At 43.5% G+C, this 27,075-nt stretch overlaps 1 protein-coding gene across 1 annotated transcript in view; it reads left to right on the forward strand.

Annotated features, from left to right (window-relative positions):
• Window positions 1–20,134: 20,134 nt before the first annotated feature.
• Window positions 20,135–27,075, forward strand: part of LOC124471292 (NACHT, LRR and PYD domains-containing protein 12-like) — a 1,476,309-nt gene continuing 1,469,368 nt past the window's right edge. The window contains exons 1-3 of the mRNA XM_047025728.1: window positions 20,135–20,219; window positions 23,192–23,307; window positions 23,431–23,547. Of these exons, the coding sequence (XP_046881684.1) occupies window positions 23,264–23,307; window positions 23,431–23,547 (161 nt within the window). The 5' untranslated portion in view covers window positions 20,135–20,219; window positions 23,192–23,263. The remainder of the gene's footprint in view (window positions 20,220–23,191; window positions 23,308–23,430; window positions 23,548–27,075) is intronic.

The raw sequence follows: 27,075 nt of genomic DNA on the forward strand, positions 1-27,075 counted from the left end.
AACCTAGGTAACAATGTTCCCTCTAGTTGAAGGACCTGCGCACAACATTTTTCAGACCGCGCACAAAATAAAATCAGATTTTTTATTATTATTTTTGAAAAACTAGTAATGTTCAGTTGATTGGCCAAATGCGGCGAAGCCCACTTCATAAGTTTCAATGTCACTGTAAGCTACACGCTTTTAACAAAACTAGGACCCTGGCACTCAGCTCAAGCTTTGACTAGCAACAAAAATCAGGAACGTTACTTTTACAGGTGCCCAAAAAAAGGGTCAGTTTTACTATTTTAAACACGAATGGCTTGATGAAATTGTTCAAACGGAAACAAGCAATGGTCCAGTTGGTATACTAAACCTATAATACACATATATCCTATAATACACATATATCCTATAATACACATATATCCTATACTAACCTATAACCTATACTAACCAAGAGACAAGTAGGGTACAATTAGTGCAATATTGCTGATTGTGCAACCAGTAGTTGAAAGTGCAACCAGTAGCTGAATTTACAGTTTGTAAAGTGAGTAGTGTGAGTGTCGACAGTGTATCAATGTCCATATCAATGTTCATTCAGACGCCTGATGCCCCTTGGAAAGAAACTGTAGTCCAGTCTGCGTGTGGTCTATCAGCAATATTGCACTATTGTACTTCACTTGTCTCAGGTTAGTATAGGTTTATAAGGTTGGTATAGGTAATTATGTGTATTATGGGTATTTATAGGTTTAGTAAACTGTATTGAATAGTGTATCATATTTGTATATTAGGAGATTTACTACATTTTTGCATATCACATATGTAATCTATGTTTGGTATACTTATATGTTATGTTATGCCAGGTTGCTTTGCGTTGTCTTGTCCTAAGAATTTCAGTGCCCAGTCTGACCCTGTGTTGTTCTGTGCATCTGACAGTAAAAGACTTGAACTTGAACTGAACTTGAAACAGGGTGGGTGTACTCATAGATAGAGACTGTGCTTTCGTCCACAACCAACACATCACTGATTCACAGACTCTGAGAAAGGAACAGGGCCTGGTTGATTGAACTGCTTTGAGTTTGCTCATGATGAGCTTCGTTCTGCATGTTTTCCCAAAGCCTCATGGACCTAGTCCAAACACCCAAAAAACTTCCAGTATACTTAAAATGGAAGTGGGAGATTCTTTTTTTTACGAAAAGGACCTATTCTTTCAACACCCTTTAAGAGGGATCCAACCCATGAGCTGTTGCTCCATAACCTCCTTTCTGACCTCCTCCAATGTTCTAGAACCTTCCAGAAGGTTCTACTCCCACGTATTTTGGCCAAGGCCAACCTGTCTTAGATAACCCAATATGCGTGCGCATCCCCTAACTCTAATATCCACTAAAAACATCTCTCTATGTTCCCTTCTCTCCTCAAACCCAGTTCACCCCTTCTCCTCCAAGCCCCAGCCCTCTTCTACTCCGAGCCCTGGCCCTCTTCTCTGGCTTCTGCTCTATGGGTTTCTCCTTCTAAACTTTGGCAAGACCCCTATTTTTCTCCCCAAAGGAACATAGATATGACGTCCCTGAGTTTAAATTACTTTGGTTCTGAGCGTTTCCCAGACGTTAACCATTGGCAAATGACCTCTCTCGAGACACAAGCACACACCACAGTCTCCTATAATGCTGACTCACCCTGGCCCCCCTTTTTTCTTCGAGAACATTATATTTTCCTCTGGCATCATATCTGCTGCTGGCCTCTTCTAAACTTTCCAAAAATCCTGCTTCCACATTCCTTACTGAGACTCAGGACATGTTTCTGCTGTGCAGACAATACAGCTCAGACCTAGGCCTTTCTCCTGAGTGCCCCTGGATACCACACATATGCCTGCCACCCTGCCCAATAATCAATAGGCTTCAACAGCTGCCAGCGGGTAAAACTACTTCATCACTTGCTCTGTTTGACCCATCTCTGCCCACCATTGTTCCAACACAACTCCGAAAGAACCGTGGCTTTTGCTTCTCGTTCACTAAGTGTAGCTGAGAGAAAATACTCTAAATACTGGTAGAAAAGGAAGCGTTAGCCTGTGTCTGGGCTACAGAACGTTGGAGAACCTACTTATGGGGAACAAAGTGCACCTTACGAACAGATCACCAGGCTTTAACTAAACTCCTGGCTACAAAAGGCATGGATAGGGCCGGTATGAGGATAGCACGCTGCTCTGCCTAGCTACTCTGTTTCAATTAGGATATTTACTACAGGCCCGGTGTTGATTACCATACGGCAGACCACATTTGTGACTACATTTGTGCGTACCTGTGTTAGACAGCCACTGCTCCTCCTCCCCTTCTCTTCCCCCTCTTTCTCTCTCTCCCCGTCTCCTACCAGCTGTAGCAGAGCCAGCTCTAAGGGTCATTTGCAGCTGGAGGTCTTGTGGGGAAGGATGATGCCGTAGCCCGTGGTAACAAACACCTTCCCTGAACTGATGGTCGTCTCCTGGGAGACGTTCACAATGAACGGAGCAAACAGGCCTCAACACGCCTCATCAGCTGGACACACTTCATTTGTCACTGTAGACGGCATCTGTTTTTGTAAACGTGTTCACAACGGGTGATCTGAACGTGACGCCTCCTTGTGACAGTGATGTCAGAGTTGTAGATGTGAGACGATGCTCTTTTACTAGTTGTTACGGAACATTACACTACAGTACAACACAGCACAGTACATGGTCTGATTTCTGTTTGATTAGCAGTGGGATGATGCTCACCTTACATTATAATTAGAATCAGGTTTATTCATATATTATTATTTACATTTAAGTGTACACAAACAAGGAATTTGCTTTACATCCCTCATCCTTCCTAGCCATGCAGTTAAGCACAGCAACATCATGGACAAAGACATCCATTAACCTAAAAGTAACTCCCCTCCACCCTTTCCAATGTAATACTGCACAATTCTTTTTTGAAACCAGTTTTTTTATGGGGTTTCATTTATTCAAGCAGGAATAAAAAAAAATGTTTATCAAATGGTCATAAATAACAATAAAATGCATAGATTTCTAGCATAGGTAACTTATTACCTTTACAGTTTGCGGGCCGTGAAAGGCCCATTCTGAGCCATGAAAAACCCTGGTTAGGCTTAGTGAAGCCAGGTAACTAAAAGTAAAACAGCCCAGGTATATTTGTACTTGCATCGTATAGGCTTCAGCCATTCAGCAAAAGATCTGGAGCCGTTTTCACAAAACATCTCAAGGCTAAAACGAGCCCCTAACTTGCTGATTTCAGAGAAACTCTTTAAAATAATGGGCGTATAAGTCCTAACTTTAGGACTCCACATTTTTTCCTCTAATGGTATTTCACAAAGCATTTCAGCACTAAAACCAGCTCCTAAATCTGTGAAAAGTTAGGGATAGTCAAGCCATACTAAAATGTCTGTTGCTGTCAATCCGCCTGGGAACATAAGACATTTTAGAAACGAGAGTTTATGATAATGAGCTTAAAAATAATGAGGTTAAAAATAGTATTGTCAGGTACAGGTTGTAGCAGAGTTATCAGAGATAAGGTCACTTACAGAAACAACCCAGTAACACTGGAGATCAAGGTTGACAACTTTAGGCTACTTGGCCACAGGGAAACTGCAGCTAAGTGCAGAAGAACTTGTTATACCTCAGCCATCCGTCAGCAGAACACATTACAGCATCAAACAATATGCTCTCTGCAGACTTTATGCGTTTTCGCTATTTGTTTATGAGATGCACATGTAAGAGACTGACAATGAGCTAAATATACACTTATTTAATTAGTGACACAACCTACAATTGAACATCTTCATTTGTATATGGAAAAAAATGTATGTCTAAAACTTAACATTATTATTACCATAATACCTTGTTATACAATATTTCAATGATTAAATAATTGACAGAGATCCATCCCCCTATCACTGTGGGCATTGTTAGTAAGTATGTTGACATTATCCATAGCAACAAGGTCAACCCCATCCTTTATTTTAGCTCAAAATATCTCCCCATTCCCACCAAAAGTTGGTCTCAGCAGCTTTGTGGATAAGTTTGTGATATGTTTTCTCTCCTGTGTGTCTAGCTGAAGCAACTGAAGCAACCTGAAGCAACTGGCAGACATGGGGTGTTCTTTCCTCATCAACCTGATTGTTGTTGAAGCCATATAACACATACGGATGACATGACATTCTACAGTTTTCCTAACCTTTTGCTAACCTGGCATTTACTGAACATCTCACTGTTAATCTGTGCTGTGGAGGTTGATGGACCCTCCTTCTCGTAATGCCCAGTCATTGAAAAGGAGAAGAATGTTCCAGTTGTTTTGTGCACATAGGATTGTTCCATTTCTTCTTCACCTGTAGTAAGACGTTAGCCTGGTCTTACCAGACTCTCGTACATTTCATTTGTACAGAGAGTCTGGGCTCACTCCATTGACAAGCGTTAACTTCCTTGAAGGCGGGTACTCTGTTGAAGTTTCTGAAGGCACTCTGGATCTGCCTTAGCCAACTCCTTCACCACTGTCAGAAATATTAATCTATCAAGCATTGCAGTCAGTCGGTGAACTAGTTAAGAAAGCTTTATTGCTTGCGGCCGACCCACAAGGAGACAAAAACATCACACGCCATTGTGCTACAAAGTTTGTCTGCTAGCATGTTGTGCTAGCTAGCAAGTTAAGCAGCCCAGCTCTTTACAGTCATTGGCTAAGACAAAAGCATGCAAATGTCCCATTGCTCTTCTTCATTGGCTCCCTTGCATAGACCTGGCGCGCGTGTGTGCGTGCGTGTTTGAGTGTGTGCATGTGTGCGCTCTCTGACCCCTGCAATCCTGACTATATGATTAACTCTTTAATGGCCTCCAGTAAGATAGTGGTGAAGCCCAGGTCCCCTTGTTTACGTAAGCCAAGTGTTACCCAGAGTTCAGATTTGGGGTTAGGCTTCTCTTTGCACACAAGAAATACTCAGGGGCGGATCTTGAAAAATATTCATGGGGTGACAAGAGGCTGGCAGGAGATTTTGAGGCGTGGCACCCCCGTGGCAGACGTATATATGCTGATTTGATCGCAGTCATATTATATATGTATAAACTTTATTACAGGCTCAAGGCCCACATAGTAGAGAGAAAACACATAAAAACAAACAATACATACAAATAATTCATTAAATAGCAATATGCAAGGAAAGAAGGGCTAAAAAAGGCACTCATGCCAGTGTTCCCAGATCTTAGAGGTGAACTTGACAGAGCTGCAGCCAGGGTCTATTATCATGTCAATTATAACATTTACAGAGCGGTCCAGCCGACTCATAAACTTAACAGTAAGATTCCTCAACAAGGCCATGAAGGTGGTTAGACCCACATTGCAGAACAGCTCACTGGCTCTAGTACTCCTGGGTTTCTTCAGGAGTATCCTAAGACAGTCATTATAGGCTACTTTCAATTTACGCAAGCTCTCTTTCTTGTAATTCACCCAGAGTGGAGCTGTATAGAGAGGGGTGCAGTAGGCTCTAAACAGATTCATTTTAACGTCAAGTGAACAGTGGTGGAATTTTCTAACCAGCATGTTAGCTTGGACATAGAGCACTCTACTCTGTCTGAACATGTCGGCATCATCCTCCAATGTGTCTGTAATAATGTGCCCTAAGTATTTGGTATTATTGGACACCCCCAGAGTTTGCCCAGAAAGTTGAAAAGCAGGGAACTTAATATCCATATCATCCTTAGTTCTACAGACCATTACCACGCTCTTCTTGGCATTATATTGAACATCAAAATCAACCCCATAATTAGAGCAGATGTTAAACAGCTGTTGAAACCCGCTGCTACTAGGGGATAGTAAAGCTAGGTCATCAGCATACATAAAGTGGTTGACCAGGGAATCACCTATCATACAACCAGTTCTGCATCCCCCCAGCTGCCTGGAAAGGTCGTCCATATAGATATTAAACAGGGCAGGGGATAATATACCGCCCTGCCGGACCCCGTTACCAACTTTAAAAGGGGTAGATAAGATATTCCCCCATCTTACTCTCATGCTCTGGTTTGCGTACCAGTAAACTAGGATGCGTACTAAGCTACTGGGCACACCCCTAATCTTGAGCTTATTAAACAGCTTAAAGTGGTGGACACGGTCAAATGCTTTGGATGCATCAATAAACCCTACAAGCATAGTAGAGCCCTGCATTCTATATGTGTCAACTACCTCTTTAAGAGCTTAAATACATAGGTCAGTACTATGCTTGGGCTTAAAGCCAAACTGATTGTCAGTGGTGGTTAAGTATTCACTCATTCTGTCAAGGATTAATCTTTCTAGCACTTTAGAGAGAATACTGGCAAGTGCTATGGGTCTATGGTTATCGATACTTCCGATTTTTCCAGCCTTGTCTTTGATAACTGGGACAAGAACTACTGACAGCATGGAGTCTGGCAATATACCATGAGTCACCATCCCAGTAAAGCAGACAGACAACAACACTGCCAACCTGGGGCCAGCTAACTTTAGGTGCTCTGCTGGGATGTTGTCCAGGCCACTAGCTTTCTTTCCTGCAAGTTGCCCAATAGCACTGAGAACCTCATTGGGTTCTGCATAATGCTGCCTCCATAGGTCAGCTATTGCCACTACATCAGTTACCCCCTCTATGCTGCATGGAAGAGCTGCTTTAGCCCTATTAAGGGTTTTTACCTCTTTCCAGAAGCTAGTAATATCATTCTTAAGCAAATTATCAGCCATAGAATGAGCACTCAGCACCTGCTCTTGTCTGTTTATATAGCGCAGAGCGTATTTATACTTAGCATTCATTTTCTTTTTATAATTAAGGTCCGGTCCGTGCCTGGGCCTACCAGCATTTACCCAAGCCCTATGGGCTGCATTGGGCTCAGCATGGTGCCTAGCTACAAATGTATTCCATCCTGGCTTGATGTTCTTAGCCTTCCTGGGATGAGTGAATAGACACCTGCTAGCCTCAAGAAGAGCTCTAACTATATCGTTGTACATATCACACAAACGTGCACCATGTAAGGAGTCATCACAGTTAACATTAGTACAGTACATGGCATTCATAGGCAGATATACTTTGTTCAAAAGTTCATCAGACCTGAAGCAATATTTACTGACAACATCATTAGATAATTTATCCCACTCTATCTTTACATCGCTGTTGACCTCATGCTTAACCAGCTTGGGAACGATGTCCACATTTAATACCATGGCAATGGGGATATGGTCAGAGGTGGCTAACCCATAACAAATCTCAATATTTTCCAATGAAGCATGAGCATCAGCAGTGGAAAAAATATGATCTAGCCACGACGTCGTATTCCATGATTCACTGACATAAGTGTAGCTTGAGTCAGGCAGGAGCACTTTACTTTTTTTTATATTATTAAGTTAGTGTTGCTAGCGAACCTCAACATATGTTTAGCAAACAGAGAGTTGTTATCTGACAGGTCTGCATTATAATCACCCAAAACATAAATGCACGATGAATCATTATCCTCGATGAAGCATTGAACAAATGCAAGCCTGCTCACAAATTCATCAATATGATCATTAGATTCATATGGAGTATAAATATTGAGAACAAAACAACTGTTTCCATTATAATTAAACTCTAGCCCAATGGCCCAATCCGTAAACGTAAAACTTTAACCATGGAGTCGTATTTTACATTCCATAGAATCGCCACTCCTCCAGCAATCCTACCTCGGACGATTTTTGTGCTGAAGTCCGTGGTGGATTCACCCGCACCATGAAAGTTAGGGTGGAGAGAGTTTAATTTGTCCAAATCCTGTTTAGCCATCCAGGTCTCCTGAATACACAAAAAAACATCCCAATTCTCAAACAGTGTATCCACAACCAGCCGCCTTGCCTTGTCAGCAGCCGTGTGACCAACTCTGAGGCCACGAGAATTGTACGACACAACGCGCATTATGAGTCTGTGTCATTCCCATTGGGACTGAGAGTTACCTTGGGCTTCTCCATTGACTCGCCTACGGAGCCTGACACACCTGCACCAGGGCCCGACAGACCCTCACTCGCTGCAGGGCAAGAAATCCCCCCTGCAGATCTCTCAGGTAGAATTGCCCCACCTGTTGCTCCTCTTGGGCGGCGAGGCTCGAAGTATTGTCTGACAACTGACCCATCTGGCCAGAACTGGGGGTCATTCATCTCCTTCCAATTGTTCCATTCAGCTGTAACACAGAAGGAGCTGAATCTGCTGTGTGGCGTCTCGATTTTCCTGCACTTCACCTCGCGGTTCATCTTCCCTTGCAGGAAGAGACGCAGAGTATCAGAATGAAGGTCCATCTTAAATTTCATGGCGAACACACTGACCATCTTTGTTTTTACAGTAGACAGTTCCTCGTTGTTAATCACCGCAGTTCCAGTAATACCTGACTTTTTCCGTGCATGTCTGGCTTGGGGTTTCACAGCAAGAGACTTTGTAGTAAACCGGTGAGCTGAGTTCTCTGGCACTGCCTTCCGTTTGCGGCCGTCACTCACCATAGTACTCCAGCTAGGGTGCTCAGTCTCCTCCGGCGCTCTTTCACTCCACTGAGCAGGGGACAAGCCCGGGGATTCACCTGTCTCCAACCGCTCCAGATCCCAACGCGAGATTTTGCGGACAGCAGGAGGAAGCCCTCCCGGCTTTACCACCGTCTCCACCATAGCCAAGCCCAAGCTTGGGCCCTGTGCAGCAGGTTCGTTGCCCAGTGGGTCCTCCGCAGACCGAAGAAGAGAGAAGCCATTGCCTGGTGGGGGACCAGTTACATTGGGGTTTTCCACCACCACCAGTCGCTCGTTTAGGGAGCCTGATACCTCCAGCAGATTCTCACATGCGATCGCCTGCGAGGTAAGGGAAGTCTTCAGAAGATCAATGTCGATATTAATCTGCTGATTTCTTCCAAGCAACGCTGAAACATCCACATGTTTGAATGAAACGGGAGGTAGTTCATCAATGTAATGGGACACAAATCTTGGTAGTTCCCCTTTCTCCTTGAACACAGCCAAACACATTTTGACGTAGATTTCGTCTTTCTTCTCTCCCCTGTGAGAGGACCATCGTTTGCTATCAGGAAACAGCTCTGCCATTACAGCTTTCGAGGCTTCAATCCTTTGAGAACTGAAACTGGACTTAACTATCTTTATGATATTGTCTTGATCAAGTGTTCTCGACTTAATCAGTAGAAAATTCAGCAGTTCGTCTTCAACTATTATTTCTCCATCCGTAGTGTGATAAATCATAGGTTTAATGCGGGCAAACATTCTCACATCACACCGACGCTGCTGACCGTCGGCCATCACGTCAGTCATATTAATCAATGTTTATTTGGAATCAATGTTTATTTGGAATGCCCCCAAATTAAGCCATTTTAACATAAAAAACCTAAGGCTACATTGTTATGGCACATTATTAAAGCCTTAAATCAAAGATATTGAGGAAACACTGAACAAAAATGTCAAAAGTGTTTACATTGATTTATTGGCTAATCCATAATAAACTGTATCATCAAACCAAAGTTTGGGCAACTTGGCCGGCTAGTAGTAGAAGAATTTGCCACAAGTTTGGCTGCTCGATTTTTTCGGCATTCAGGCTGTCTACTCTTTTACCCCGGTCCCTAAATATGACACGTAGCCTGAACAGAGGTACAAATATGAATGTCTGTTGAATCTCGAATATAAAACTGATTTCATCTCGGTCTCAGTCGGCGCAGTGGGGAGGGTGGTTGGAGTCGTCTAGTGCTGCATTCACTTGCAGTGGGATATTAACAGGCCCAAAATTGGCAAATTACATTTTAAGAAAATCCGCGGAATTTCAAATAGAATGCATTGGTCTGAGGCAAAATTTAAATAAGATTGTCAACTCATAATGTCTGAATTGTTTTCGAAATGTTTAACCTGTAAACAGAGACCATTTCCACCAGTGTAGGTAGTAGCCTAGGTCTGTGATAGCAATCAAAGGACGTCTGTCATTCCTGAAACTGATACAGTAACGTTTACGTTAAACTATAGCCAATATTAAACCAGTCAAAAATGCTCAGATTCAGCCCTGAAGAATTGACACGGAAACACTTATCAACCAAAATCAGAGGAATAGAAAGGTACAGTGAGTGTTCAGGCGATCTTTATGAGGATGGATCAATACTTTTCTGCAAAGTCTGTCAACATTCAATCGACCATATCCTATTCCACGTCAAACTGTTGTGGAACATCTTTGGTTGCTCCAACAAAAGAATAGTAAGGCTATCGTAATTCCGCAGTTTTTCAGTCTGAATAACCGCAAAAAATGTTTAAAAAATCTGCAGATTTTTTTGGACTTGTTTAGAAATTCTGTCTCGCAAATGTACGAGTGGGTAGGGGGGGTTTGAGTCGTGTAGTGCTGAATTCACTTGCAGTGGGATATTAGAAATTTGCTGTGGCAAATGTCCAACTCGGCGGAATGGGGAGGGGGGTGGAGTCGTCTCATGCTGCAGTCGCTTGCAGTCGGATATTAGAAATTCACTCTCGCAAATGTCAGATGAGCCAGAACTTTTCTTTGTTTTCAAAGCTGCAAACTGGGGTGGCAGCTGGGGTGGCAAGGCTATTTTTAGGGTGGCAGGTGCCACCCCATGCCACCCCTGGAAATATTGTAAACAGAATCATTCTTAAACAGGATAACAGTTACATATTTTCTAACAACCACTAACGGAGCGAGCTGGAAAATCAAATGAAACCCGTTGGAAGCAAAGATTGTTCTTGCTCCGGCTTTAACTTCTGGATATTCGGCAGCGTTGCCACAACGAACCGAATGGCTTCTCTTGCATCTTTCTCCGCCGCCATTACTGAACTACAACTCAAACTAGGCATCAACACGACATCAACGTCATCGTTCTCAGCCACTCCCTCTGTTCTCTGATTGGACGGTACAAAGTTGACTTGAGACATCGACTAATATACGGAAAGCCCAGACGGAGTACAGAAGCAAAATGAAAATGTAACGGAAGTGCGTAGGAGGGCAGAGCCAGGCTAGTAAGACGTGTGGTTAAATGTCAAATTAAAATACTGCATTGAAATGTGCTGAATGAACATTGCCCCTTTTGCTGTTGCAGTTGTTTTTCTACTTTCAAAAAATCTCTCTTTCAAAAAGTCTTCGTACTCGCCTGCACGCATTAAGTTTATAATTCCAGTGATTTAGAATTGAACTCAAATCAGCGGTTCTGGAAGTGATAACTCTGAGCTTCCCATCTCATCAAGGGTTCATCAAGTCAGAGTTCAAGGTTAGGCTCAGAGTTTGTAAAACTTGCTTTCTGGAATACACCTCTGATGATAAGAGAGAAACAACATGTTTACTTAGAAAGTCAGTTGCTAAGTCACTTATCGACAGGTGAAGTGTATTTTCATCATTCCTCTGCTTATCCCTGCAGTGTGGATCATGGTGGAGAGTGCTGGATCAAACCTGGCCTTAGGAAATTTGAGTATTGACTGCTACTTGGTTCTAGTACACAAGGTCATACAAGGGACAATACCATTAGTGACTTGGACACTGTCAGAAATAGATACACACACACTGTAATCACTACTTTTAGTAATTTAAGTAATCATTTAACACAATTAATTAATTCAATTAATTCAATATTGTTTACGTCTGTGTGTGCTATGTCTCCTCCTTCCTCCCTCTCCTGCCCTCTCCCCCTCTCCTCTCCTCCCCTCCCCCTCTTCCCCTCCTCCCTGTCCTCTCCTCTCATCTTTCCCTCCATCCTCTACTCCTCCCCTCCTCCCTCTTCCTTTCCTTTCCTCCCCTTGCCCCCTCCTCCCTCTGCTCTCCTCCTCTCTTCCCCCCCTCCCTTTCCTCTCCTCCCCCCTTCCCCTCCTCCCTAGAAATATGGAGTGATGGGGGCCTATCAGGGGTCAGGAGATGAGGGATGATGTAGAGAGGGAGAGAGGTAGCATTAGAGGGAGGTAGAACAGAACGAGAGGGAGAGTGGGAGAGGAATGGAGGGAGAGAGAGCAGGGTAGAGAGGTTGGAACCGAGAGAGAGGGAGGGGGAGAGAGAGAGAGAGAGAGAGAGAGAGAGAGAGAGAGAGAGAGAAGGGGAGGGCAGGAAGAGGGAAACATTCTAATGTGAATGATGATGATCAGTAATATATTGTGTCTTGTGGAGTGTGCCCTGACTGCGCGATATGACAAGTTGCTAGTGACGCGGGTCCCCTGCAAGACCCGGCTCCGCTTGATTAGCACACTCTGTTACAGTTTGGGCCAATTCACAAATGTAACTATTGTAATGTTACGTATTACAATAGTCATACTTGACTATTGTCAAGTATGACTATACTTATTCATACTTGCCTTGAGCCGTGATTCTGATTTTTCCTACAACATGGGTACATCAAGTTCGGATGGTGATTGTGTCCGAGTGAGAAAATCATTCATGTGATTTGAAAGATGTTGTAAATAAATGATGCATTATGTGTGTAAGCAATGACAAAGTATCCTCAGTTTAGCTCCATGTATTGAGTTTTGAAAATGTGACGTATTGAAAAATAGGTCCTAGCGATTGTAAACAAAATTACTGTAAGCGATCTGTCCATGTGTTGATTGGCTGATGAGCTTCAACAGAGCGATAGTCTGGTGTGTTTGATAACTCCTCCGCTGGGGAGAAAGGGGGTAGCATCAACATCCTGACATGATTCATACTGGGGAGGGGAGTGGAGGGTTGGGGGGGCACAGGGGGACATTTCTGGGCATCAGGGCCAGGAGTAGGGTGGAGGTCAGGGGGAGGGAGGGGAGGACTGGGCTCTCAGAGGAGGGGGGAAGGGAAGGGGAGAGCGAGGGACAGAGGGGAACAGGAGTCCAGGGGGGCCTTGTGCTCCTGCAGCCAGCACCCCCACAGCCTCCCTCCTGCGTCCTCCTCCACCCCCCTCTCACAGGAGGAGCTGCTGCCCCCCGAGCCCCAGCCGGGTCAGGCCAAGTCAGGCAGCCAGTCCAGCCTCAGCCCTCCCCCTCTCTGGCCCCCCCAGCCTTTGTCCAAGCTCACCGTCTGCTCCTCCTCTCTCTCCTCGTTTCCCAATGGGCCTTTTCCTCTTCCTACCTGCCCGTCCTCCATTGTAGAGGACGTGCAGGAACACCCACGTAGAGTCAGGAGGCCAGGATGGATTCAAATCGATGCAGTTTGAATAATGGGTTCCTATGTTCATCAGAGTCTTTTTGTCGTATGTGTTACGACAACTAGGGGGTGTGCACAGAAAGCTACACAACAGAAAACTACACAGGAAGCTACACCAAACTACACAGGAAGCTACACCAAAAGTTAGAAGCAGGTACGACAGCAGCCAACTTCACCGGCCCCATCTTGATCACAGAGTAAGACAGCATTCATCTAGTCTGGATCAAAGCCCACACTATATCAGACTGTCTAATGACACCAAGTAAGACAGCATTCATCTAGTCTGGATCACAGCCCACACTATATCAGACTGTCTAATGACACCAAGTAAGACAGCATTCATCTAGTCTGGATCAAAGCCCACACTATATCAGACTGTCTAATGACACCAAGTAAGACAGCATTCATCTAGTCTGGATCAAAGCCCACACTATATCAGACTGTCTAATGACACCAAGTAAGACAGCATTCATCTAGTCTGGATCAAAGCCCACACTATATCAGACTGTCTAATGACACCAAGTAAGACAGCATTCATCTAGTCTGGATCAAAGCCCACACTATATCAGACTGTCTAATGACACCAAGTAAGACAGCATTCATCTAGTCTGGATCAAAGCCCACACTATATCAGACTGTCCAATGACACCAAGTAAGACAGCATTCATCTAGTCTGGATCAAAGCCCACACTATATCAGAATAATTAGATACTTGTAAGGAAGATTTCTGTGAACATGCAGCTTGAGTCTCTGTGAGGTCAAGAGGTCATGCAGCAAGGCCCCACTGAGAGTGAATATAGACCTGGAACGCACAGGGCCCAGACACACAGCAGACAGTGGGAGAGCCACACATGTACTAATAAGGGACTCACGTGATTAACCACCACTTCACCTGCTGGATGTTCTACTGGATCAGTGCACTGACCATCCAGACCCGTTAAGGAAGAGACTGTGTGCATTCTATGTCTGACCAGATACTGTATTTAAGCACGTCAGGAGCACAGAGTTTTCACTCATGCTCTCAGTTTGTCATGAACTGATGGTTTGATCCAGGCAGCTCCACTAATAAACCAAGTCAACTCCTTTCCTTTGTCATTGCCTCCTTCCGGCCTGCCTCCTCCAGAAATCTTATCCTGGCAATACTCTAGTCTACACCAATAATACACTACATGCAGAGCTACACACGTTGTTCCATGAACCAGTGTGAGGAGGTGCTGAGTGTTCCCAGAGTGGGACCCACAGTCGTACTGACTTTACAAGGTGAGTCAGCAGGTGCACATGACCTGTCATGGATGCTTCCCCAGACAGTAACTGAAACCTCATCCCAAACTGGACCAGCATGTTATCCGCTTTGTTGATGTCTTGGAAGGTGACCTTCTCTTTCAGAGGTAGAAACACTGCTGACACCAGCAGGCCTGGGTGCTCCACACAGCTGGGTTGAAGTTCACCATTCAGGACTGGCTAAGCTGTAGAACAGGAGCTGTGCTCTCCACTCTGAGGCTTTCCAGGACTTGAACTCTGCAGGGGGTCTGGGTAGTCGTGTTATTTGGTGTGGTGCCTTTATATCCTTGTTCCTGTTGTTTCAGTACCCTCATGTAGTAGGGTGGATCACTACTGTTCAGAAGAAGCTCTGTGAGCTGTCTAATGACACCAAGTAAGACAGCATTCATCTAGTCTGGATCAAAGCCCACACTATATCAGACTGTCTAATGACACCAAGTAAGACAGCATTCATCTAGTCTGGATCAAAGCCCACACTATATCAGACGGTCTAATGACACCGAGTAAGACAGCATTCATCTAGTCTGGATCAAAGCCCACACTATATCAGACTGTCTAATGACACCAAGTAAGACAGCATTCATCTAGTCTGGATCAAAGCCCACACTATATCAGACTGTCTAATGACACCAAGTAAGACAGCATTCATCTAGTCTGGATCAAAGCCCACACTATATCAGACTGTCTAATGACACCAAGTAAGACAGCATTCATCTAGTCTGGATCAAAGCCCACACTATATCAGACTGTCTAATGACACCAAGTAAGACAGCATTCATCTAGTCTGGATCAAAGCCCACACTATATCAGACTGTCTAATGACACCAAGTAAGACAGCATTCATCTAGTCTGGATCAAAGCCCACACTATATCAGACTGTCTAATGACACCAAGTAAGACAGCATTCATCTAGTCTGGATCAAAGCCCACACTATATCAGACTGTCTAATGACACCAAGTAAGACAGCATTCATCTAGTCTGGATCAAAGCCCACACTATGTCAGACTGTCTAATGACACCAAGTACGACAGCATTCATCCAGTCTGGATCAAAGCCCACACTATATCAGACTGTCTAATGACACCAAGTAAGACAGCATTCATCTAGTCTGGATCAAAGCCCACACTATGTCAGACTGTCTAATGACACCAAGTACGACAGCATTCATCCAGTCTGGATCAAAGCCCACACTATATCAGACTGTCTAATGACACCAAGTAAGACAGCATTCATCTAGTCTGGATCAAAGCCCACACTATATCAGACTGTCTAATGACACCGAGTAAGACAGCATTCATCTAGTCTGGATCAAAGCCCACACTATATCAGACTGTCTAATGACACAAAGTAAGACAGCATTCATCCAGTCTGGATCAAAGCCCACACTATATCAGACTGTCTAATGACACCGAGTAAGACAGCATTCATCTAGTCTGGATCAAAGCCCACACTATATCAGACTGTCTAATGACACCAAGTAAGACAGCATTCATCTAGTCTGGATCAAAGCCCACACTATATCAGACTGTCTAATGACACCGAGTAAGACAGCATTCATCTAGTCTGGATCAAAGCCCACACTATATCAGACTGTCTAATGACACCAAGTAAGACAGCATTCATCTAGTCTGGATCAAAGCCCACACTATATCAGACTGTCTAATGACACCAAGTAAGACAGCATTCATCCAGTCTGTGTCACGGTGTGTGGAGGGGTAGGACCCAAACCCAGGAGAGTCGGCAGGACTCAAACTCTATCTATCTGGACTTCTACATTTTGGCCTTTATATATTCTACGCTTTAGTGGTAATACTAATCAGTCAACAGCTTTGCATCTGGTTTTCAGTAATATAGCATATAAAAGTAATAAAGGTGATTAAGAGGTTCATTTTCAATCATATAATCCATAGTCATTTCAACTAGGAACTTCACTAGGAGGTCGTTCAGGGACAATCATTGTTTTGCTGTAAGTAAATCCATCTGTTTGTATCTGTCCATTTGTAGTATGAGAAGGCTCAAAGGACATATTTCGGTGCCTGCATGAGTACCTGTCTTGTCTCTCCTCCCTGAGAGCCCTGCATATCCCAGACCTGCTCAACAAAGGAGCAGACCTGATGTCACGGGGATGAACCACCGTTGGGGGTGGATGGACGAGGCCTCTCCCTCAGTGGAAGGATGCTCTCCCAAGCCGGAGGCACGGTGAAGAGCCCACCTGTGATGGGAGGTCCTCTCATGGCTTGGCTACTGAGAGGGACCTGTTAGAGTAGGGACCCTCTCCAGACCTGCCCTGGACCCCCACTCTCCTGCCTGCTTGATCCCTCTCCAGACCCATCTTGCCCCTACTCCTCTTCAGACGTGCTACCATGTCTGTAAGTAGGTGACATGCATCTGACATTAGTCAGGATTAACCCCTGGTTATAGCTACTCAGATACAGATATCTAACATGAGCCTGTATTTTATCAGTGGGTCAGGTGAAACACACCACAGCTTGCCCACAATGTGTTCCTGACAATAAAGGCCTTGTTTCCTGTGAACATGTTGTGACTAGTCTTAGTGGTGATGTATTGAGACATCACCCTGGTCTCTGCTCCAAGCCCAGTCAGCATCATTATAGGCCTCATCAAGTTTCCCTTTCTGAAATGCTGTCCCTGTCAGCACATTTAGGATCATTGACCTTTTTGTAAAGCTCTTTATTGTAAGTCGCTTTGGATAAAGTGTCTGCTAAATGAATACATGTAAATGTAATTTAGGTGAGAACTGCAAGAACTGTTAAGACTACAACAGGAAGTCACAACATTTTCGAGATGGTTTATCTGATCCTTTATGTTTTGTTCACTAGGAGTTAAGCACACCTGAGTGACTCATCATCTCAGGTCACAAGAACCATAGATATATATACAAGTTTTAGACTTTATAATTATGTTTTAAATATTACTTTGGAGGCCTACGTACAATATTCACTCTTTATAAAACCTAACTACTCAATGTTGGTGACGAACGGCCTTTACAAGTGGTTACCCAGAGCAACAGCTTGCTCGAAGGTTACTCCGAATTTGAAGATTTAATCAGAACGCCAGGGAACACCTCAATGTCTGCAAAATCCAAGAAAGAGGGCCAGCAAAAAGTAGCAGACCAAATTAATTGTATAGGCCTAGTAGTTAGATGTTTTAGCGCTTATTAGGCCTACAGTAAGCTAAGCTTATCATCTTTAATGTCATATAATGTGGTTTCAACAAATTTATGATGTAAATGACACCCTCCCAAAAATAAACGATAGGCTATCTCTCAAAAAGTAGCCTATAGTAGCATATCGCGCTGTGCTTAAGGATCTATCTATCAAGCAATGAGCAATTCATTCGGTTTCATGTTAAATTCTGCTAATTATTCTTGCATCCTCCGCAACATGTTCCTGTTGTAAAAACGAGCAAGACATGCCTGTGACAGACTTCCTGTATCACCTCTGCTTGTAAAGCCTCAATCTAATCCTGTTTACATAAAATAAACCTGCTCCCGAGCAGGTTTAAGCTTAAGGACCTGTTGCTATGACAGCAAGTCCAGGATGAGCTTCGAAGAACCGAACAATCCAAGATCATGACAAATCGTCAACAATCTAATCCAGGTAAGTTGAGTTAGCGACGTACGGAGAACGGGAAAGTGTTTATGCCTTGCCTGCTGTGTCTAGGTAGCATTCCTGTTTGTCTGTCTGCATGCTGCTCATCATCTGCTGCAGCAAGGGCTCTGCTCTACGAACTCTAGGTGGGTCTTAGTGGCAGGCTTCTGTTCAGGGGGCAGTGTAGAGTTTACCACCCTTGTTCTCTTATTCCACATACATCTACAACATAAATCAGGTTAGTGTTTTTATCTGATACTGCAGACCAAATATGACAATTACATTATTTATTCACACTTACACAATGGATTGCTAAAAATGGCTGCCAATACAGGTTGAAGCTAATCATGGCTCTATGTACAAGACACAGTTCTGTACATGATGTTTCTCGCTTTGAGGATTCCTGTCAGCATCAGTCAGAAGGCCTAAGTAGAGATCTGTCTCTCAACGGGAAATGTGTGGCACTTCTGGGAGGCAGACGACATCCTGAACTGTCAAAGAGAAGACTTTGGAGAAGACATTGAAGTAAGTGTACTGGATTACATGTATTTACTTAATCTACAGTGACCACTTTACTGATGATTATGTAGTTTGAGTAACAATGAAGGACTTAGTCAGTTTAAGGACTAAGAATTGATCTAAGTGAGTTACAGAAACATAGGTAACGTAAACAGCCCATTTTGCACTGACACGTATTGGCAGTGTTGGTAATGCAAAAATGATTTGAGATTTGAGAAGAGAAAAACACACATTTACACACAAAAGGTGTCTCTTCCTAGGATATATGCCACTCATTGGGAGACTATATGTAAAAGGTGTCTCTTCCTAGGATATATATTCCACTCATTGGGACACTAAATTGTCTATAAACGGTGAGAAGCTTCCTTCCCTGATTCACTCAGCTGGAAATGTTTTTTAAACAGGAAATGTCATTTACATTTACATGTATTCATTTAGCAGACACTTTTATCCAAAGCGACTTCCAAGAGAGAGCTTTACAAAGTGCATAGGTCACTGATAATAACAGCAAGATAGCCCCAAAGCATTGCGGGTAGCCAAAACAAGAAGCACACATTGTGAACAACCAAAAAATAATGTAGTAGAGACAGATATAGTACTGAGACACAACCATGGTCTCTGGTCATCTTTGTCAAACCTGTTAGATTACATAGAGACCTGTACAGGTGTGGTGGATTAGACTATATAGAGACCTGTACAGGTGTGGTGGATTAAACTACATAGAGACCTGTACAGGTGTGGTGGATTAGACTACATAGAGACCTGTACAGGTGTGGATTAGACTACATAGAGACCTGTACAGGTGTGGATTAGACTACATAGAGACCTGTACAGGTGTGGATTAGACTACATAGAGACCTGTACAAGTGTGGATTAGACTACATAGAGACCTGTACAGGTGTGGTGGATTAGACTACATAGACACCTGTACAGGTGTGGATTAGACTTCATTGAGACCTGTAAACACCACAGACATTAATTTAATTCAAGTCCTTCCAATCTACATTTACAGATCAGGATCCAGGGTGAGTTTAGCTAAAGCCTCCAAGTAGAAACATTTACAAAAACACACAAAGTCCAGACCAACACTCACCACACAGACCCACATGGGAACCCATGGATGGACTTAGCACTGTGCACATGCTTTAGAAACTAACAGCAACAAGTAAACCAGATATCTGCTTCAGGAGTTCCACTTTTGTCCACTAGAGGTCAGTCTAAGACTGTGTAATACTCCTTTAAGTAACTTTTCTGAAGCAAAGCTGCCTGAGAACAAACTGAATCATCATTTTAGGTGTCAGAGACAGAACAGAACCCCATGATATTAATAATCATATTATACTGAAATGTGAACATTAGCACCATACATTACATATAGATTCATCTAATTGTAGCCTCTCAGCCATACGTTGTGGATCATTCAAATCAACTATATATATGATATAATGAAATCAAATGTGATTGATAATAACATTTCTCATGTGTGGTGTTTCTCCTGCGTGTTTGTCTCTTCTCAGCTCCTGCTATCAGTTTCAGCTCCTCCTCCTGTTTCCTATTGGTCCATATAAGGAGGTGGGTGAAGCCTGACATGAAGGGGGGAGGAGAAAGTGAAAGTGAAAGTCAAAATATATTTAACAGGATCCATTTTGTGACAACAGGAATCTGTAGAGCAGATATTCAAACCTCTTAAAGTAAGTCATTTAACAATATTCTTTCTCAGTATCAGTGTGCACATACATTAACAGACAAGGTGATGTTCCAGTTAGGTAATTAGTAAATAACCAGAGGTTTTTAAGAGAAAGTGCCTTTTGATAATGGTCGACATTCATAACCAAGTTGGAATTAATCCAACTATGATCTAACTAGTTCAAAATAACTTTGATCGTTTCACTTAATCAACCAGCCATGGTTTGTTATTTAGAAGCAAAGTCTAACTAAGTACAATTACATAGTTCTAAGCCTGAACACTATATAAACATAGATACACATACATCCACAGAGACAGACGTGACGTGACTGATCCATCAACGTTTTTTAAGAGGAAGTTCAAGTTCAAGTCTTTTATTTGTCAGGTGCACAGAGCAACACAAGGTTAGACTGGGCACTGAAATTCTTAAGACAAGACAACGCAAGCACTTGGCATAACATAACATATAAGTACACAGAACAAATTTACATCTATGCTGAGCTTAGATAAGTGAACTTCCTAAATATACAGATAGCAATAAATAAACGACTATACTAACCCTAACACTAAAACTTCCTAAATTACAGATAACAATAAATAGTACGCTATACTAACCCTAATACACAAAAAAAAAAAAAAAAAAAAAAAAAAAAAAAAACCTGTTACAACCCTATAAACTAATCTAACCTAAATGGAGTACAGTGCAGTAGTGCAAATTTACAGATCAGTGACTTTGTCAATGACCAAACAGGAGCCTGGTGGCGAGGTACAGTAGTGCAATGTTACTGAAAGAGCAACCAGTAGCTGAAAGTGACAGTGTATAAGTGACTAGTGTGCAGTAAAAATGTCCATATCAGTGTCCATTGAGAAGCCTGATGACCCTTGGGTAGAAACTGTTGTCCAGTCTGCGTGTGCGCGACCGGATGCTGCGGTAACGCCTGCCAGAAGGCAACGGGGTAAAGAGACTGAAGGATGGGTGGGAACAGTCTCTTAGAATCCTGCTGGCTTTCCTAAGGCAACGTGTGTGGTAGGTGTCCTGTAGGGCTGGGAGCTTCCTGCCGATGATGAACTCAGCAGAACGGACCACACTTCGTAGGGCCTTGCGGTCCCGGTCTGTGCAGCTCCCATACCACACTGTGATACAACCAGTCAGAATGCTTTCTATAGTGCATCTGTAAAAGTTAGTAAGGATGACTGAGTCCATACCAAACTTCTTCAGTCTCCTCAGGAAGAAGAGGCGCTTACGGGCCGTTTTGACCACCTTGTCCGTGTGAACAGACCAGGTGAGGTCATTGCTGATGTTCACCCCGAGGAACTTGAAGCAGCTGACCTTCTCCACTTCCGATCCATTGATGAATAGGGGTGCATGCTCCTCCTCCTGCCGCCTCCTAAAGTCCACAATCATCTCCTTGGTCTTGCTGATGTTAAGAGAGAGGTTGTTGTCCTGACACCATGATGTCAGGGTGTCAACCTCCTCTCTGTAGGCTGACTCGTCACTGTCAGAGATGAGGCCCACGATGGTTGTGTCGTCAGCAAACTTAACGAGGAGGTTGGAGCTGTGCGTAGCCGCACAGTCGTGGGTGAACAAGGAGAACAGGAGAGGGCTGAGCACACAGCCCTGGGGGGTGCCTGTGTTGGTGATCAGTACAGATGAAGTGCGGTCACCGATTCTCACCACCTGTGGCCTCCCCGTCAGGAAGTGGAAGATCCACTTGCAGAGGGAGGTGCTTAGTCCCAGGTCCACAAGCTTGGAGACCAGTCTGGAGGGGATGATGGTGTTGAATGCAGAGCTGTAGTCAATGAACAGCATCCTCACATATGTATTCCCCTTGTCCAGGTGGGAGAGAGCGGTGTGCATGGTCAGAGCGATGGCATCGTCTGTAGACCTATTGGACCGGTATGCAAACTGCATAGGGTCCAGTGTGGGGGGCAGCGAGGAGCAGATGAATGATTTGACTAGCCGCTCGAAGCACTTCATGATGATAGAGGTCAGTGCTATTGGGCGATAGTCATTCAGACATGTGACCTTGGTGTTCTTGGGCACAGGGATGATGGTGGTCCTCTTGAAGCAGGTGGGGAGTACAGACAGGTTAAGGGAGAGGTTGAAGATGTCACTGAAGACCCCTGCCAGCTGGTCAGCGCAGCCCCTAAGGGCCCTACCTGATATGCCGTCTGGGCCAGGTGCCTTGCGAGGGTTGATCTTCTTAAAGCATAGCCTCACCTCAGCTACAGTTAGTGTAGGCACACCACTGGCTTGGCCTTCAGGTAGCTCCACTGCAGGGGGTTCACTGTCCCTCTCAAAGCGAGCGTAGAAGGAGTTCAGCTCGTCTGGCAGTGGGACAGAAGACTGGGTCTCATTGTAGCCTCTCCCTTTGTATTCTGTAATGGCTTTAAGTCCACTCCACATGCGCCTGGGGTCAGAGCCATGGTAGCTGGACTCCACCTTGGTCCTGTAGGCCCTTTTCGCTGCTTTGATGGCCTTCAGAAGGTCGTATCTGGCCTTCCTGTACTCATCAGGGTCCCCAGAATTAAAGGCGACAGTACGGGCTCTCAGCTTGGCCCGGACCGCGGCATCAACCCAGGGCTTCTGATGAGGAAGTGAGGTAGTGCTCAGTACAGCTGATGGTGCAGTATGATGGAGTGGAGCTGGTTGTAAGAGGAAGTGAGGTAGTGCTCAGTCCAGCTGATGGTGCAGTATGATGGAGTGGAGCTTGTTGTAAGAGGAAGTGAGGTAGTGCTCAGTGCAGCTGATGGTGCAGTATGATGGAGTGGAGCTTGTTGTCTTCTCTGTTGTCTTCTGTTGTCTTGTCTTGCCTTGTTGTGTATGAGGTAAATGACTGAGGTACTGAAAACGTTTTAAATTAGTTGTTTACATCATAGTGGTGTTTTCTTAATGAGGGTATAAAGTTAGTTGTCCTTCCTCTCTTGAGGTAACAGTCTGATAGGGTTGGATTCTAACTGTTGTTTGTTTACAAGTCTACAGGTCAAAATCCTTCTAATCTGAAGAGAAGTTCTGACTTTGAGAGAGAGGAGGGCCCTGCCTCTAAAATGAGTCTCTCTGGGGAACATGACATGGACACCAAAGCTAAGAGGTAAGATGAGAATCCAGACCTGTTCATGACTGTTCTCCATCTCAGAGCTCAGCAGTGATATTATGACATCATCATTCGTCTGAATAAATGAGAGACTGAAGGTCTGTCTCTGTTGTGTTGAAGCCCAATCCAGCAGAGATCAGCCTCACCTGTACCCAGCTGTGTGTCCATGAAGAGTGACAAGTCTATGGAACCACCTCTCAAGTTCAGTGATGGAGGAGGACTTTCTAATGAGGAAGGGTATGTACTGACCTCTGCTGGTGTTCAATGTTATGTGATGAAGGTGACATGGGGCCCGTTTGTCGTAAGGGTTGAAGCTAAGTTAATCATTTGTCCCTTTAGCCCGTTAACATTAGCGAGCTAACTGAGAACCGCAGTTATCTGTTTTTCGACGGCTGATCCGCATCCAAATCATGTGGTTAATTTCAATCAGGCTAAACTTATCAAGGCAAGTGCACAAGCACGTCCTACTTCAAAAGGCAGGAAAGGTCGATCACCAAAACCGTGATTTTCTAACGGTATGATGGCGGAAAAGACGAAAGAGAGAGCGGTAATATTCTCGCCATCTGAGCAAACTATTATAATGAGTCTCTACGAAGACAATAAGCATATTATTATGGCTAAGTCAAACACCGCTGCCAGAGCAAGACAGGCAGCTTGGCAAAAAAATTGCAGATAAACTAAATGTGTTTGGTAAAATGTATAGGCTCATCTTTAGTGCCTTATTACCCCATCAATCAGATCACATTTCTTTAAATGTGCCTGCTGGCAGTAGGCTTAATGGAAATTAATCATCGAATGAGATTTTGATAGCGAAAATAATGATATCAACTCTTTCAGAATAAGTATAAAAACAAGGCCAAAGAGTATCTAATTGATACGAATTCATAGACACTTATGAGGATATATGTAGGCCTACTTAAAGCGCTTATATCATGTACTATAAATATGCATGTAGGCCTATGTGTAAATCCCTCTTTGATTTCATTGACTGGGACATAAGGGAATATGATGAATTGATTCCTCAGCTGTTTAATCGCCAATAGCCTACACTTTTCTTACAGCAACACATGCTGCGGCTTTGCCAATGTTTTCTGCATCGCCTATCGGCCACAGTATAAAAATGTACCTGACGCAAAAAAACCTCAAGGCTATGCATTATGGAGGACTAAATGTGCCAAAATTAAATACATAAATAAATGAATACTAAAATAAATAAATACTAAAATAAATAAATACTTAAATAAATAAATAGACATCTCTCAAGTGATGTTATTGTTAACATGTGGCCTGTTCACATGTTTTCATTTTAAATGAAAAGAGGCGGGACATAAGCCATTTGATAGAACTGTCCTCATGGAACTGCAGTGTTTTAGGCTTTATAAAACACAGTTTTTTCTTGAACATGTTTAAATGGCCCTAAAACGTAACCTGTCATGGTTTATGCCTGGTGTGGAGCTGTAGAACGGTGCTGGCAGCCTGGCACAACCAAGACGCACACACTTCTCTGACCCTCTACCTGATCATGCGCTTGCTTCAATAAACGTGACTGTGAACAGGCCACATGTTAACAATAACATCACTTAAGAGATGTCTATTTATTTATTTAAGTATTCATTTATTTAAGTATTTATTTTATTTAAGTATTTATTTATTTAAGTATTTATTTATGTATTTAATTTTGGCACATTTAGTCCTCCATAATGCATAGAAAAATATAAAATAGATATAAAAATAGGATAACATTTGGATAACAGTGCAATATGTATGGAGGTTTATTAGACTCTTTATTCAAATGGAAATGCATTTGTCATATGGCTATTCAATGCGCAAAGTGACAATGCAATCCCAATTCAAATGGAAAAGCAGTTGTCAAATGGCAATTCAATATGCAACAGACAATGCAATCCGCAATTCAGTTTGTATTATTTTGAATAATACTTTTGGAAGGAACGCTTATAGCATTGCCTTTCATATTGACAAGGTTTTGTCGACTCTTTATTCAAATGAAAATGCATTTGTCAAATGGCAATTCAATGTGCAAATGACAATGCAATCCACAATTCAGTTTGTATTATTTTGAATACAATTTTGAATGAACGCTTACTGCATTGCATTTCATATTGACACGGTCTTTTCGACTCGACTCGACTATTCAAATGGAGATTCAATGTGGTAGCTAAACAGCGCCCCCAGTCTATTGCATTAGCATTTACTTGTCATCACGCTCTTTTTGTTGCAAAATTCAAATGGCAATGCAATCTGTCAGTCCCCCCATCAAGGCTGGTCCCCACCCCTATTGAGGGTAAGACCCAACACTACTCTGCTTCTGAGTTGCTACCTCTAACACTGACAACCCAGTAATTCCGCCGAAACCTAACCTAGCCAATGAAGGTAACGAATACCAGCCAATCAGAGGCAGAGTAGTCTATTGGGAGGGGGGTGTGGGGGACAGATAAACTTTTTTTGCTACTGTAATGCTAACAACCATATGGCGACAGAAGAACTTGTTGCAACGCTAACTGCCTTAGCAGACGATGTAGATGGAAATCGAGTGTTGTTAACTGATATGTTGCGGATTGCATTACCACTTTGCACATTCAATTGCCATTTGAATAAAGAGTCGAAAAAACGGTGTCATTATGAAATGCAATGCAGTAAGCGTTCATTCAACATTGAATTGTTATTCAAAATAATACAAACTGAATTGCGGATTGCATTGTCATTTGCACATTGAATTGCCATTTGACAACTGCTTTCCATTTGAATTGCGGATTGGGCGATGGGGTTGAGTGAGGCTGTATTCTTCCTGAAGTCCACAACCATCTCCACTGTCTTAAGAGCATTGAGCTCCAAGTTGTTCTGGCTGCACCAGGTCTTCAGGTTGTCAGCTTCCCACCTATAGTCAGACTCCCCACCAGAGATGAGTCCAATGAGGGTGGTGTCGTTCGCAAACTTCAGGAGTTTGATGGACTGATGATTGGAGGTGCAGCTGTTGGTGTACAGTGAGAAGAGCAGAGGGGAAAGGAGCCCTGAGGAGATCCGGTGTTGATGGACCGGGAGTCAAATGGAAGACGAATGAAAGTCTCTGTTTTTCCCCACCAGCAGCTGAAGTTTGTCCAATTTGTTGTTCAGCGAACGCACGTTGGAGAGACATATCCCCGGTAATGCTGCACGAACCCCACGCCAACAAAGTCGCACCAGAACGTTCACCTCTTTTACTACGCTTCGCTGCCAGGACAAAGCCGAGAGTGGCTTTGAATATAATGCCTGCTAATGCTGCTATAGGAAGCAGAAAAGTGGGTAGTAAATCCACTGGAGTTGTTTCTCTGATGTTGAAGAGAACTCAGGGTATCCTGGCATAACACTGAATTTAGCCTACCAACAAAACAAACACAGGGCACCGACTGACCAAGGCAGCCATTGTTGGAAAAATTGAAGATGTAACACATTTATCCTGTATAAGAATTATTCTGTGTTCAGCATTCCTTGTGTGTAGAGAGGCCTACCCCCAAAGCTGAACTTTGGGTAACACGAGGCATATGTAAACAAGGTGACCTGGGCTGACCAATCTCTCTTACTGGAGAGGCCATAAAAGATGTCTGGCCTTATCTGTGTTGGGTGAGTCATGTGGTCAAGCTTACAGGGGTCAAAAGGCACACACAAACACGAACACACTCCAACACGCACACGCGCACCAGGTCTATGCAAGGAGCCAATGAAGAAGAGCCATGGAACATTTGCATGCTTTTGTCTTAACCAATGACT

The sequence above is a fragment of the Hypomesus transpacificus genome, chromosome 9 (assembly GCF_021917145.1).
Source record: "Hypomesus transpacificus isolate Combined female chromosome 9, fHypTra1, whole genome shotgun sequence".
In the NCBI taxonomy this organism is placed as follows: domain Eukaryota; kingdom Metazoa; phylum Chordata; class Actinopteri; order Osmeriformes; family Osmeridae; genus Hypomesus; species Hypomesus transpacificus.